Consider the following 13,469-nt stretch of genomic DNA (forward strand, 5'->3'; position numbering starts at 1 on the left):
AAAAAGGTTCAAAATAAGAAGAGAATGGCCTCTAGAGAAGGGACAAAGTTTCTTAACATACCTCAAAATCCACAATGGACTACCTCAAGAGGTGCAAGCTGCAGGTTTAATCATGAATCCAATCGTGCTGGGATCTGATTGCCACCAAAACTAAGGGAAAATGGAAAAATGGATGAAAATTCACTAACCAAGAACTGAAAGACTCAACTGATTTTTTTTATTTGTTATTCTTTTAAAGCATTTATAAGCTGTGATGCTTGGCAAAGGGACTGTTACTAAATACTGACTGCAGGTTGCTCAAACTTTTGCTTTCTGCTCTTTTCCAGTGTTGGTATTGTGAAGCAGTATAAGCTCAGAGATTTAACAAAACAAAAAAAAGACCTGGCTTTAGATTTAGAATAAATGCCTCATCTTCAACTTTTTTGCCCTTTGTGAATGACCCCACCCTTTACCTGCTGAGCTCCTCACAGTAACGTAAATTCTGACCCAGGTCGCTCAAACATTTGCATGCAGCTGTACTCTCAATCTTTCAGTCAGTGTCCTCCTGCAGGCAGCTCATCCTGACACTTGTGTGGTTTCTCTTTATGTCTCATGATACCTCAGGGCCCACAGACCTTCAGCCAAGAGGCCTCCACCAGGAGGGGGGCGACCCAAGCCTGCACCCAAACCCAAACCCCAGGTGCCCCAGTGCAAAGCTCTGTACGCCTACGATGCTCAGGACACAGACGAGCTCAGCTTCAACGCCAATGACATTATCGACATAATCAAAGAGGGTAAGTGCGTGAAAAGACGGCACCTGAAGGCTTGTTTAAAAGAAAAAAAAAAAAAATTGTTATCCTTTTTTGTGGTTTACTGATGGGAGTCGTATTTGTTGACCAGATGCATCTGGGTGGTGGACAGGACGACTTCGTGGAAAGCAGGGACTTTTCCCCAACAACTACGTCACCAAGATCTAGAAGCTGCCAGTTTGCAGCGAAAGGGCCACAAGCCTGCGGCGTCCCTGCTGTCCTTCTCAGAGAATGGGGCGGAGCCTACAGAGAGAAGCACTGTGAGACACTTCCTCCACTACTGCCTTATAATAACGAATGTAGCTGTCGGTTACGCCACCAGACAATAAGACCGCCTGAAATGAGGCTGTTCTCTGAAGACAAGAAGACTGTTTGACCCCAGGGTCTGTTTTCCTCCACAGTCCCTTTGAGTACTGAACAAAACTATTTATTGTATTTATAGCTTCCTGTTTTCTTACTGTCATTATTATCTCGCTGAGGATTTGAGCTCAAACATTTTTGAAGCGTTGGAATGAAATCTGCTAAATCTTTGGGACCAGGCTGTGATTTTTATTCTCAATTATGTTGCTTTTAGATGAAGGTTTGATTGTTGAAGGAAACATGGTCGTCTCAGTGTCAAAACTGAAGTGACTGTTTTACAAGGAATATTTATTTTGATGCAAAACTTCAACTCCAGGAACAGACTGTCACTGAATCACAACACTGTGATTTAAAAAAAAAACAAACATAAAAAAAACAATATGATTTTTAAATGCCAAAGCAATGTACATTTTTCCGAGTCTGTCCTGGAAACAGTCAGAGGGCATTGCAAGTAAAGTGGTGAATCACTTGGAAAAACTCCTTTATTTTTATTTTATATTTCGTTCATACCAGTATCTTGTAGACGAGCAGTAGAAGCCGCGTATTCTGTAACCTGAGCGTGCTGTCTGTGGTGTATTAGCACTTTATTGGTACAGGTACTACCTTGGACACAGACACCTTAACGCCTTCTTGCCACAGCCAGTAAGTCAAGTCTATGGAGGACAGATTGCCATGCTAGCAATAAGCCTAGTTAGTGAGGAGAATAATTTGTTTACATGAAATGATAACAAACAGGCATTTTTTGGGTCTATCTGATTCTGTATATGTGTTCATACGTAGGAGTACGTCTGTTTTGGGTCAAATTTAAATTAATTATTATTTTTCTTTTTTTTTTGTTGCATTTTATCTGAAATATCCAAGTATGCTTTTTTTCTCTTCTGCTTTTCATGTTCACTTTTCATTTCAACTGCACCTACATTACAGTAACGGCTGTCACAAACCAGGGTGGATGGATTTAAGTACAAAAGTTATGTTTGGTGAAAGATTTTTTTTTTTCTTTTTTTCGAGCACCACAAAAAAAATCCCTTTTGCTTCTGCTCCACTGTTGCTGCACATCTTTTGCACTGCTGTTGCAGTACTTACACATTCCTTGTTTTTTTTTTTTTTTAAATCACATAACCACATTATGCTATAGTTAGTACAAAAAAAAAAACCTTGCTGGGACTTCTGTCACTGAACTGCATCATTGAATATAGTTTGGTCTTGGATGGCTCCACACATCCTTGTGCAATACACATCCATAGAAGAGTCTTTTAATAAAGCATGTAATACTGCATCTGTAACTGCTTTGTTCTGTTTTATCATCAGAGAGCACATTTAAACGTTTCCGCTTATATTCACCAAATTAACATCGCACTGTATCAAGGAACAAGCAAGTGAGACCACAAGCCATGTTTACTCGGGTAGGAAATGGGGACGCAAAGATTCTGACACCAATTTTAAAAATAACAATTTGGCTGTTGGTCTTCAGTTGATGCCGATTGTTTTTAGAATTTATTTTCTCTTAAATGTTGGGGAAATAGTGAAGTATGCATTATAAAAAATAACTGCACCGTTTAAAAGCATTTCAGGTTGCACTAGTTTTGAATGAGTACAAATTAATTTGTATAAATGTAAAAAAAAACATACAGTCTGGTATACCGACGGCAGCTCAATGACTCCCAAGTGCTTACACGACCCAGTGAAACGTTTTTGTGCGCAACAAAACTGACTCATTGAGGGGAAAAGTCTTAGAGATATCAGGCTCAGCCGTCACTTAAGCTCATCCTTTTTTGCCGATAGGCTGATTCCAACCAACAACCCGAATATCAACCAACCAATGCCAAAAAAGCAGATATGCAGTATCTGTGCCTGCCTTGTTGTAAATATATTTGATCGAGGTTGTTTAGGACACTTTATACCAAAAAATGAATACAATTTAGGTCAGGCTACTATGGCAAATCTTAACATCTACTCTCTACACAGACCCGATGCTGCTCAGATCCTTTCAATCAGTATCAGTTTAATGTAGTTGTCGCCTAAACCTAACCACTCTGTGTGTATGTGTGTGATCAGTGGGTGCTGCTAGTAACTTGGCATTTTGGTTTAGCTCACAAGCTACTTTATCTGACTGAGAAGAACAACCTGTGGGCATTATTTTATTTGGATAGTGGATCTAATGAAAACAACAAACACTTCCCCTTCACAGATAACCTTCATTACCACTTTGGTGCCGAACAAACCATTTCTCTTGGTGCTTTATGTCCATCTTGTGGCTGCAATAAGAACTGCACCTGACTTTTTCCCTCAACTGTTGGGAGTTACGCCTGTGCTTTTCTGTCCGCTATAGTTGTCTCTTGAACACTGTTACTGTCAGTCTTTATTACAACCGAGAAAATTGACTTCATTTGGTCTCCTTCACTGAAGTGTTAATAGCCACAGCTTCAGTGAAAATCTTTGTGGTTTTCTGTATCACTCACCACTTCCTTCTTCATCAACATCCACCCGTGCTGTGACCACATTGTATGTTTTACCCACTTCATCCACAACGACGGGTTAGAAACATCACCTTCGCTCTTGTGATTATCTGACTAAACAGTAAAGCTCTTTGGGAAGTATCATCCAAGAGGACTATTTCCTGGTAATTTCATATTTTTATGGGTTCTCAAAAATATTCCCAGGAGGCAGCATCTTTCTTAGCCATTAAAACAAAAGACTGAGGTGATTTAAAAAACAGGATCATCCCTAATGCTTGCCTCCTGATTCAGATTTTTCCTCATGCACAAATCTCCCTTTTTTTTAAATGTTATTTACCATAAACATGTTTATGTACCAGCCTTTGGGACCTAACCCCCTCAAAGCAGGTCATTTTAGGGGAAAACGCGGATTAATGAGCCCGAAAGTAGGACGTCAAAACTGATGCATCTTTGGGAAAAAAAAAGCTAGAACTGCTTTTATACACCAACTTCAAATATGCACATATCATAAATGCCGGTAAAAGTAACCAAAAATATCTACGGTTTCTGTGAAATAAATGTGCAACGGTGACAGTGAACGCATTTTCCTTGTCCCAAAAGAAAAAAAAATAGACATCTTTAGGTGGAGATCACACAGTGTGAAAACATCAGCTGCCACAGCGGCAAGAATCAAAGATCTGCATTCAAACAACAGTCAAAGAGGACACCAAGCAAAGGACTCCATCAAGAGTTATCCAAGTTTATTAATATTATTTTTCAAAACTAATATAAATCCCACAGAATATGATCCTGGTGCCTTTAAGTCAATGAATGCATGGATACCTGCTTTAAGTACTGCATTTCAACACTCAATTCAAAATATCTTACTTTTCTTTTTCTCATATTCATCAGAGTGGAAATACATGGCCTCAGCGTGCTGTCAGATTCACGACTATTTCTCCTGCCTTTTTCTCTCTTGTGCAAGTCTATGCGAGTGAGTTAGTCAACAGCATTAGTGTTTTACTTTTTTCCGCAGCGCCCACAAAAATGGACGCCGCTGCTCAACTACAGAGAGACAAAAAGGGAGGGTGGGTGAAATGGTCTGAAGTGCGAGAACAAACAGTAACTATCCATCTCGACTCAAGCCGTGCATTTCCCCCTGAACACGCACACACAAACACACAGGAGAATAAAAAGTCAACGCCGATGCCGGTATCAAATTAACGTGGATCCCAGTTTGCAGGCTCGTATGAAATCTCTTAAACACATGAAGGCCTGAGATCGTCTCACAGAAACCCAGTTAAGCATCGAAGGCCCGTGTGCAGAGAGGAGGAACCCCAACAAAATGAAGAAAAGATTCACAGCAGTTCCCGACTATCGCTCAGTATTGATAGAACAGTCCATAGAGGGAGGCGACATTCTTTTTCTTTGCTCTCTAAAAATACATCGAATGGTGATGATAACGGTTGTCGTAGTCAAATGAAGGTGCAGGAGGTGGTGTAATCGTGGCAAAGCATGTGCATATTCTGGGAATGAGGTGAACAACGGAGTTTATTTCCACACTAGAAATACTGGGTGTGCACTAATACAGCAGCTGATCTGTTAACATATTTTCCTAGTTAGGAATGTCTTGATTTACTTTAAAAAAAAAAAAAAAAAAAAGGAAGAAAAAAAAAAAGAACGAACATCTTTCACTTACAATCCACATCTTCTAAACATAAACTAATCAATACAATGATTGGTAAAATGAATCCTGCAATGTTTCATTTTTTCTTTTTTTTTCCTTAAAAAAAAAAAACGGAGGTTGACATTCTATCCTAGTAAAGCAAGGCATTAGGTTTACAGAAATGCATCTTTACTAGAGCAGCTACCGTCACCTGCAACTCGTCGGGCCGCGCCAGGCCCACGTTATATGTGCAAAGAAATGCATTGCAAGGAAACATGCAGAGAAACAAAACAAGAAATGACACTTGAGGAAACAATCAAAAGCTACATAAAAGCTTTATAAATACAATAAAATCTTAAACCCTTAATGGAGAGAATTCTAGCCGTTGTAGTATTAGTTGAGAGCTGGCACTCTAGGCTCAATGCTTTTTTTTTTGTCAGATGTTTTATTAACTTATTTATTCTTTTTTTTTTTCTTCTTTTTCATTTTCTTGTAGTAGAGCTGCGCAGGTAATTCATGCCATCTTTGGTTGACTGCAGTATTGGAGAGAAAAAATTAATACGATCTCAAAATAAATTCTGAACAAACAAAAAGGGGGTGTTAGAAAAAAAACAGCATCAACTCTCGGCAGACAGCTGCGCCTCGATGTCCACTCTGCAGATGGGGCACTTCTTATTGGTGAGGAGCCACTGATCCACGCACAGCTGATGGAAGAGGTGCATACATGGCAGGCGTCTGGGCGGAGAACACAGGGGAGAGGATGAAGCAAAACTTTTAAAGGACCAAGTCGTGTCACCGCATTTCCTCAAACAGCAACAGCAGAAGGCAACACGCGCCTTCTCGTGAATCAGGCTGGTAAGACAGGCGGGACTTTCCGCATTGTTCAATCAGTGAGATTTGTCATATTTTGGTTAAAAGCCTTGTTTGGCCTGCGACGTCACTGTATTAAGAAGATATTATCATTTAATAATTCTTGTATAGAGATGAGCTGTTATGCTTGAGCTTTCTCTGCACCACTCTGTACTCAGGCACTGAGCAAAGGATCACCCTGAAGACACGTTATGGCATAAAATGCATATTGTGGCACACACCGTGATCCACAATTTCTTTGAGGAGTCTACAAACATCTGAGCTTTTCGTGATATCCAGTTTTCGGGTCCCTGCTGTCTGCTAAACGTGGATCTCTGATCTTCATCTGTCCCTGTCAAGATTTGTTCATCAGTTTGAACGTAAGATGAGCTTTTAACCTTCCAAGCTAATAAGGTGTGAAGTCAGGGAAACGCTGGTGATTGAAACTGTGAGGAAAAGGAGGAGATGGACATTTATCTAAACTATTTGTCAAAGATATTAAAAACAAAACCTTGCATATCTAAAATCCTGTTTTGCGTTTCCTCGACAACCTTACAGTTTTTAATGCAAATACAATGAACTTTCATGCCAACAGAGGGCAGAAACGCTTTTTAAAAGCCTGAGCGAGAGCCAAAAAAGCAGCTCAATGAGGATGCTAATGTAAGGCACACTGGGGTTTTACTGCTGATTATTAGAATACCTTGGAGAGTTTTTTTTTTTTTTTTGGGTAGGTTTTTTTTTTTTTCTCTTCAGAAAAAAAAAAATTGACGAGACGGTGGCAAAAGGAGACAACAGCGTCTGCCATCCCACCTGCCTGACTTACAGCGATGCCACGTGACAGCACAATTCATCCAAATTCAAAACTGAAACACAAGCGAGCCAAACACCAGGGAGGAGACATTTACCTGACGTCCTCCCCCTCCTCCAGTATCGACAGACAGATGGTGCATTTTTCCTCTGTGTCTTCGTCGGCCCCCTCGTCTTCTTCTTGCTTTCCGTGCAGCTTTCTCTGTTTGTGAGAAACGTTGGAAAACGTGACTTCTGACAAGCAGCTGCGGCATCAATCAGCTCCACAGACTCATTACAGATGGTTAATGGTCCTATCAAATCAAAACTGCTCAACTGAAACACTATGCTGACGATTACAAGTATGTAGAATTGTGTTTGTTTGAAACTCTGACATTAGACTAAAAGAAGTGACTATCATTAGAACAAACATTTCAAACAAAACAAACTTAAAGTTTGGGGACAGAGAGAATGGTCATTTTGTCCTGAAACAGAAGGGGAAAAAAAAACTTTCTATCTGATGCCTCAACACTAAACAAAATCATTCAAATCAAAGTTATTTGCCAAATTCCCTGGCCCCCCAAGAATAACACTAATATCTAAAGTACATGTGAGCAGAGACATGTTTCCAAATTGATTTGTTCGTTATTTCTCACCGATTCTGGGGCTGCGTGCATATTTTTCCCAATAGATGCCCAAGCTTCAGGGGTTAACTGTTGGTCAATGTCTCTCTCCAACACCTTCTGTATTGGGTGGCAGGGTGTTAGATTGCTTATTTAGATACATTTGGAAGCCTCTACGGAAACCTTTTCCTCAACAATATCTTCACAGCCGCAACCTCTGGTAAAAGACACTACAGTGCGTTCTAAATGTTGGAAAATCATCAGACGTTTGAAATGAGCACAAAAGACCAATGCACACTCTGTCCCAGAATACACTGTAACAGACATGCACAACCACACACATCATCCTCAAAATCCAGTAAACAGTATAGTGACGTGCACCCTCCGAGCGGTTCTTACTTTTTTGTACTTGTGTGGGTAGGTGCACCTCTCTATGGTTCCCTGGGAGGCTCCTCGGTTCACAGTCCCCAGTCTTTCCTCTAAATGCAGCAGGTCCTGTTGGCAGCAGTGCAGAAAAAAAATATTTGAGATGCCATAACTCTGTACCGACAAAGCTTTTTGTTGCAGATCTTGAGATTTTTTTCTTTTTAAAATCACCTAAGGTTGGCTATATTCCTTAAATAATGTCCAAGCTACCAGTGGTTGACTGAATAAGTATCTTAGTTAGCACAAGAAAAAAGATAAGTAATTTAATTTAGCCAATGTTCTGTGCAGGAGTGGATACACTGCAAGAGAAGGAAAATAAACGAGTACAAACTGGTCTCCAGTATTTTGGTTTTGCTGCCTGCTGTCGAAAAGCTGTTGACTTCTAAGATGACTGAAGTAAGGTAGCAAACATGCCAGTGTAATCACATTACATTCACTGAGAGGCTGCTCCTGTTAAAAAACAACTTGCACACAAAGGGGGAAATTTGAGGTCACCGACCTCGCTTTTTATTGATGGCCAGAGTGCAGTTAACACCCCGTTTCGACCAAAGCGGTTCTCGTGCTGGTTCTGGGCTGGCGGTGGAGCCAGTTCTAAGTTGGTCCAACAGAGAACCAGTTAAGAACTGGTTTGATTTTTCAGAGCCACCACAGATCCGCATCATTACGGCACTTATCATACATATTTGTTCCTCCCTTTAGTGTTTGGTCTTTGTAAATGCTGCTCTCTTCAGTGCGGACCAACGTTTCCAAAGCTCTCACGGTGCTGCAAACATGATTTATAAACACGATTTTCGAGAGGGGTCTATAAATGCCAGCTGGTCATATCAAAATAGAGCACATTCAGCTGAAAACGCCCGTTGTGAAAGCAGCTCTATGTGGCGCGTTCAGAAGCGCTCACAAATGTCAGTGAACATTAAGCAGGCTAGACTCTACACTGGCTCTATATTTTTCAATGGGCACCCTCAACACCCTCAACAGCTCAGCTGGTCTTTTTGGTCTGTTCTTTGCTCTGTCCCAGCAAAGACTTGGTGCTTGTATAGCAACAGTGTTTTTTGGGCTGGAGCTGGTGGTTTGGCAGCTGAACAAGAAAGAACTGGCTCAAGGTAGTACACTGTCTCCGAACCAACACTGGAACATCTTTGGTGGAAAAAACCCTCGAAGTGAACAGCGGTTGTCTGGCTCTGCAGGATGTTAAACTAGATCACATCTTTGTCTACGTCGTAGACTCCCAGCGTTCTAAACCATTTTTTGACGTTTTTTGTACAGTCACAGCATATTATGTGATAGGGCCACTGAAACATGTTATGGCTCGTTTGAAAGCTGAGACTTTAAACTCTTTGTGGGTCAAAACTGCGTGTCTCTAGGTGCCGCCATTAGCGAGCTATCCTTAGCTAAACCAAGGCGGGTATCCACCAAAATCAGCAACAAACTGAGATATCGGGGCTTTTGTGAAACGTGCGCTCTTTCAGCCTGTCTCACTTTAGATACTATCCGGGTCAGAGGATTTGCGTCGTGTCCTTGTGTCAAAGGAGTTTACATGTTCATAAGACCGCCTCCTTAGACTTGTCGCGTGTCTTCTTCTCCTTCTTGTTGTTTGTTTATGTTACTTTACCACCACGCTCTGGAAACCGACACGTGCGATTGGACAAAATGCGGAAATGCACAACAATCAATGCAGCGTTATCAAAATTGTTCTTGAGTTGACGTAAAGCCATTGGCGTAATGATCAAAATGTCCAGATGATGACACCAGTTTTTGACTGCCATCTATGTCAGTTCTGTTCATCACATAATTACAAAAATCACACAGAATGTGCATTAGAATGTATAGATTCAGAATCCATAAAAAAACCGTAAAAACGTATTTTTACCATTTGGGAGCCAACGCATGGGCAGTAAAAACTTAGTTTTACGTGACTTGGGAGTCAATGTGTTAAGTTGGCGGTAGTGGCAGGAGTGATGAAGGAAGCAGTTGCACATTTATGTCACCCAGTTCCAAAACAGAGTTTGGAACAAACTGAAGCAGCACTCACCTCGTAGGTTCTTCCAAAGCCAGTCATTCTAGATGAGATGTACCTAATGTGCGGGTAGGTCACTTCAGAAATGCCAGTGTGCTATGAGGAAGAAAGCAGTGTATGTGCAAAATATTAGTCAGCTCTGGAAAAATGACTTACAGTACAGTTTGAATACAGCGTCCTGTCCCCAAAGGAGGAAAAAAGTGCACATCCTCTCAGACTTTAACCACTTTAAAAACATTTTTTTTTTTTTTTTTTTTTTTTTAAAAAGCCTATTGTTGAAAATGTCCTGGTCAAGATCTGCTGATGGGACTTCTAAAACTCCGGCTGATTCTTAACACAGCTATTCAAAGTAAAAAACAAATAATAAGGGCTTCTGTCAATGTGCTCAGGGCAAATATGCAGTGAAGGTCACAGACGTATCCATCATCCAAACTAATGAATTCCACACCAACATCCCAAAACGTCCGGCTAAATATGCGCCGGATGTGACTCAAGGATTCTTTATGTGTCCAGTGTGCACTTGAAATGCTCGATGAGCTCTATTAATTGCTAATGCATTATTCATGTGATTCACAGAACCATCCTTGAAATCACTAATGTTATAAATAAGAGGGCAACACAATTGATCTCAGACGGACGTCTTATGAAGATTATCCGTCCTCACGTATGCTAATTGATGCATGTGTGCTGAGGCTTTCTCTCACTATAAAGGGGATGGGGAAGTGGTGCAGTCTCGGGGGAGGGTGGTAGTGGGGCAGGTGGGAGTGCAGGTGCCCTGAAGTGTACGGTGCCACAGGTACTCCAGTCTCAATGCCAAGCTCCCTGTTGACAAACAGTGAAGAGTCATTATTACATAAATGCTTGCTTTATCAAAACTGTGGATAACATGTAGAAAAGAGAATTGCGGTCACATTAAATATGGATAATATGGGCTATGAAGCTGGAGTGTAATTAAGACTAAAACCAACCAACGGCTAAGCCTCATTCCCGCTGATACTGACCATGCTGTCCTCTGCTCAGGCTGGCGAGGATGGGAAGACATAGTTTGTGGCACATGGATATGGTGACCGTGGCCGTAGTTGGGGTGCATTCTGTGAGGGTGAGGAGGCGGACGCTCGTGTGCTCGCCTGCATTAGAAAATGAAAAGAAAAAGAAAAAGACATGTTCTGCAAAGAGAAGTCTACAAGTTCTACGACTCACAAATGCAATACATACGTGGGGTGCTGCATCATCCTCCGCCTCTGAACCTCCATCCTCTGCAGCATCTCGTGCTGATGGAGCCTCTGCACCGAAGGCCCCAGAGCCGGCATATGGTGCGACAGGGTCTGGTGGTCTGTAGGAAGGTGTTGGGCCAGTGGGGCACTTGAAGTAGAGAGGTGGTGGGTGGACAGCGGAGGGGGAGGGGCGGGAGGCACAGCATGACCCGAAGGGTGGGGTGGCAGTGAGGTATGAAAGGTGTGGGGAATGAGAAATTCGCCTTGCGGCGGGGGCTGAGGTGTAAGTTGGGGGTTCCCGTGGGAATGAGGGCAGGCGGAGGAGGGCTGATGATGCAGCGAACGTGTTAGAGAGCCATCTGGAATTCAAAGACAGAGAAAAGTCTGTAAATCATCTTTACAACAAACAACAAAAAACAAGGCAGACTAAAAGCCCCCATTTTTGTTCCTGCGAAAATATCCAACAAATGTACAGGTCTGTCAGTCCCTTTCAGCGTTGCCTCAGACATCATCAAGTCGTTGTTGCCATTTTTCATTTATGTGCAACTTCATTCAAAAGAAACAGCAGGGCTCCTGTCTGTTGTAATCAACAAACATGTCAGTACATCGACTCGTTGATGCGCAACTGTGGGTCCAAATGCTTTATGGGACAGAACTAAGGACACAGTCATAATGCGGCTGAACGGAACCTTTTTTCTACTTTGTACAGCTTCTACTTTATTACTCATGAAGTTACAGATGGTGTATTTTTTTGTTTGTTGACATAAACATAATCAAGACAAGCTTGTGTATTCAACTTTACTATAATGAGTCTACATTTAATACACATAAATCTACTATTTTTGTTGGATCACTTTTTGGTGTTAACTCTATTGGCAACTTTTGGAGCAGCAGTGAAATGAGAAGAAGTGACAGACAAAAGGGAAGCGTGCAGAGACACCAGCAGCCACCGATTCTTGCTACACCAGGGAGCCTCGTCACACCACTTCACTTTCCATACTGAAATATTCTGAGTAGCAATTAACTTCCTCTGCCTGGTGCAGTTCCCTCAGCACTTGGCACATTAACCATTAGTCTCAGTTAATTACTATTAGCATCAGGTTTTAGGAATGAAACCCTTACAATTTTCACCCGTGTTACCACAAATGGGCGAATCATCATCATCATAGAGCTTCCAGATGCCGAGAAGTTTGATTTACAAAAACTGTGAGGAATTAAACCATCACTGAATGTCTGGTTTCCTGTACTGCTGAACAGCAGTTTACTCACAAGATGGATGCATGTAATGTCTGCAGGGCTGGGGCTGTGTTTGTGGCTGGGCCACCAAGGAGGAGCTGAATGAGTCCACCACAGCTGGCTGGCTGGGCCCAGGGGTGGCATGTGAAACATAAGTAGGAGGCCGTGAGGTGGAGCCTGGGCAGCACGGGTCAAAGGCTGATGTGCTGCCATGGAAACTAGCCCCGCTGTTTCCACCACTCCGAATGCCGCTGTTGCTCAGGTCCACTGGCAGAGTTTGCTGTGGGAGGAGAGCAGAAATGTAAAAGGAAAATGTGGACTAAACTTCTAAATCTGTTTTACTTCAATGTCACAATGAAAGCCTCCTGTTTCTCCAGATTCAGAGTAAACACCAAATCAAAACAATGGGCCTCATGCAAGAAACATTTGTACGCACAGATTTGTTCTTAAATCGTCCGTACGAGTGATTTAAGATAATTTGCGAATTCACCAATCTTTTCGTATTTTACGTTTTCTTTCAGGTACGAACAGAATTTACGAGTGATCCACACCTGTCGTAGGAGTTTCGTAAAATAGTCTGCTGTTATTCCAATCAAGTTTGCTTGACTAATATAATATTTAATTACTTTGAAGCAAACATAAATAAATATATATATTATACCTGTCATGTTCTATGTGAACTTTGCCTGTATTTGTGTTGCCTTTTCTCCCCCTACTGGCGTTTAAGAGTAGTTCATTACTTTGTTTATTTACCCTTTTATTTGGAAAAGGTAGATTTAGTCACATGACACTGTGCAGAGTCTGATCAGGAAGAGCTTAGTGTCTACATGCCATGCGGCCTGCTTGCAGCTCCTGCTATTGTCTCCTTTCCTCCTACTTTTGTGCCTTGGAAAATTATCGCTTGTGAGTTGAGTTTACATTTTCAGTTAATCTTGTTGTTACACAGATTCCTGGAGTGTATTGTTACATAAATGTTTGGTTTATTTATATGTAAATTCTGCTACTGCTAAATTAACAGTTATTAACAGTTTGTATTGTCATCTTCTGTGAATATATTGTTATTTTAGTA

General features: G+C 41.5%; 2 protein-coding genes across 6 annotated transcripts in view; one reads left to right on the top strand and one right to left on the bottom strand.

Moving 5' to 3' along the window:
* The window catches only part of myo1ea (myosin IEa), a 62,995-nt gene extending 60,564 nt beyond the window's left edge, over positions 1–2,431 (top strand). For both annotated transcript variants that reach the window (XM_075461057.1, XM_075461067.1), the window contains 2 exons: positions 604–773; positions 880–2,431. In XM_075461057.1, coding sequence (XP_075317172.1) covers positions 604–773; positions 880–956 — 247 coding nt within the window. In that variant the 3' untranslated portion in view covers positions 957–2,431. The remainder of the gene's footprint in view (positions 1–603; positions 774–879) is intronic.
* Positions 2,432–4,329: 1,898 nt separating this feature from the next.
* rnf111 (ring finger protein 111) overlaps positions 4,330–13,469 on the bottom strand; it is a 37,516-nt gene continuing 28,376 nt past the window's right edge. For 3 of the 4 annotated variants that reach the window (XM_075461090.1, XM_075461080.1, XM_075461096.1), the window contains exons 7-15: positions 12,434–12,680; positions 11,166–11,523; positions 10,952–11,077; positions 10,655–10,772; positions 9,966–10,046; positions 7,907–8,002; positions 7,541–7,627; positions 7,004–7,107; positions 4,330–5,984 (exon numbers count right to left, since the gene is read on the bottom strand). In XM_075461090.1, the coding sequence (XP_075317205.1) occupies positions 5,867–5,984; positions 7,004–7,107; positions 7,541–7,627; positions 7,907–8,002; positions 9,966–10,046; positions 10,655–10,772; positions 10,952–11,077; positions 11,166–11,523; positions 12,434–12,680 (1,335 nt within the window). In that variant the 3' untranslated portion in view covers positions 4,330–5,866. The remainder of the gene's footprint in view (positions 5,985–7,003; positions 7,108–7,540; positions 7,628–7,906; positions 8,003–9,965; positions 10,047–10,654; positions 10,773–10,951; positions 11,078–11,165; positions 11,524–12,433; positions 12,681–13,469) is intronic. The other variant, XM_075461105.1, reaches the window with a different exon arrangement.

Source organism: Odontesthes bonariensis, chromosome 1 (assembly GCF_027942865.1).
Source record: "Odontesthes bonariensis isolate fOdoBon6 chromosome 1, fOdoBon6.hap1, whole genome shotgun sequence".
Taxonomy (NCBI): domain Eukaryota; kingdom Metazoa; phylum Chordata; class Actinopteri; order Atheriniformes; family Atherinopsidae; genus Odontesthes; species Odontesthes bonariensis.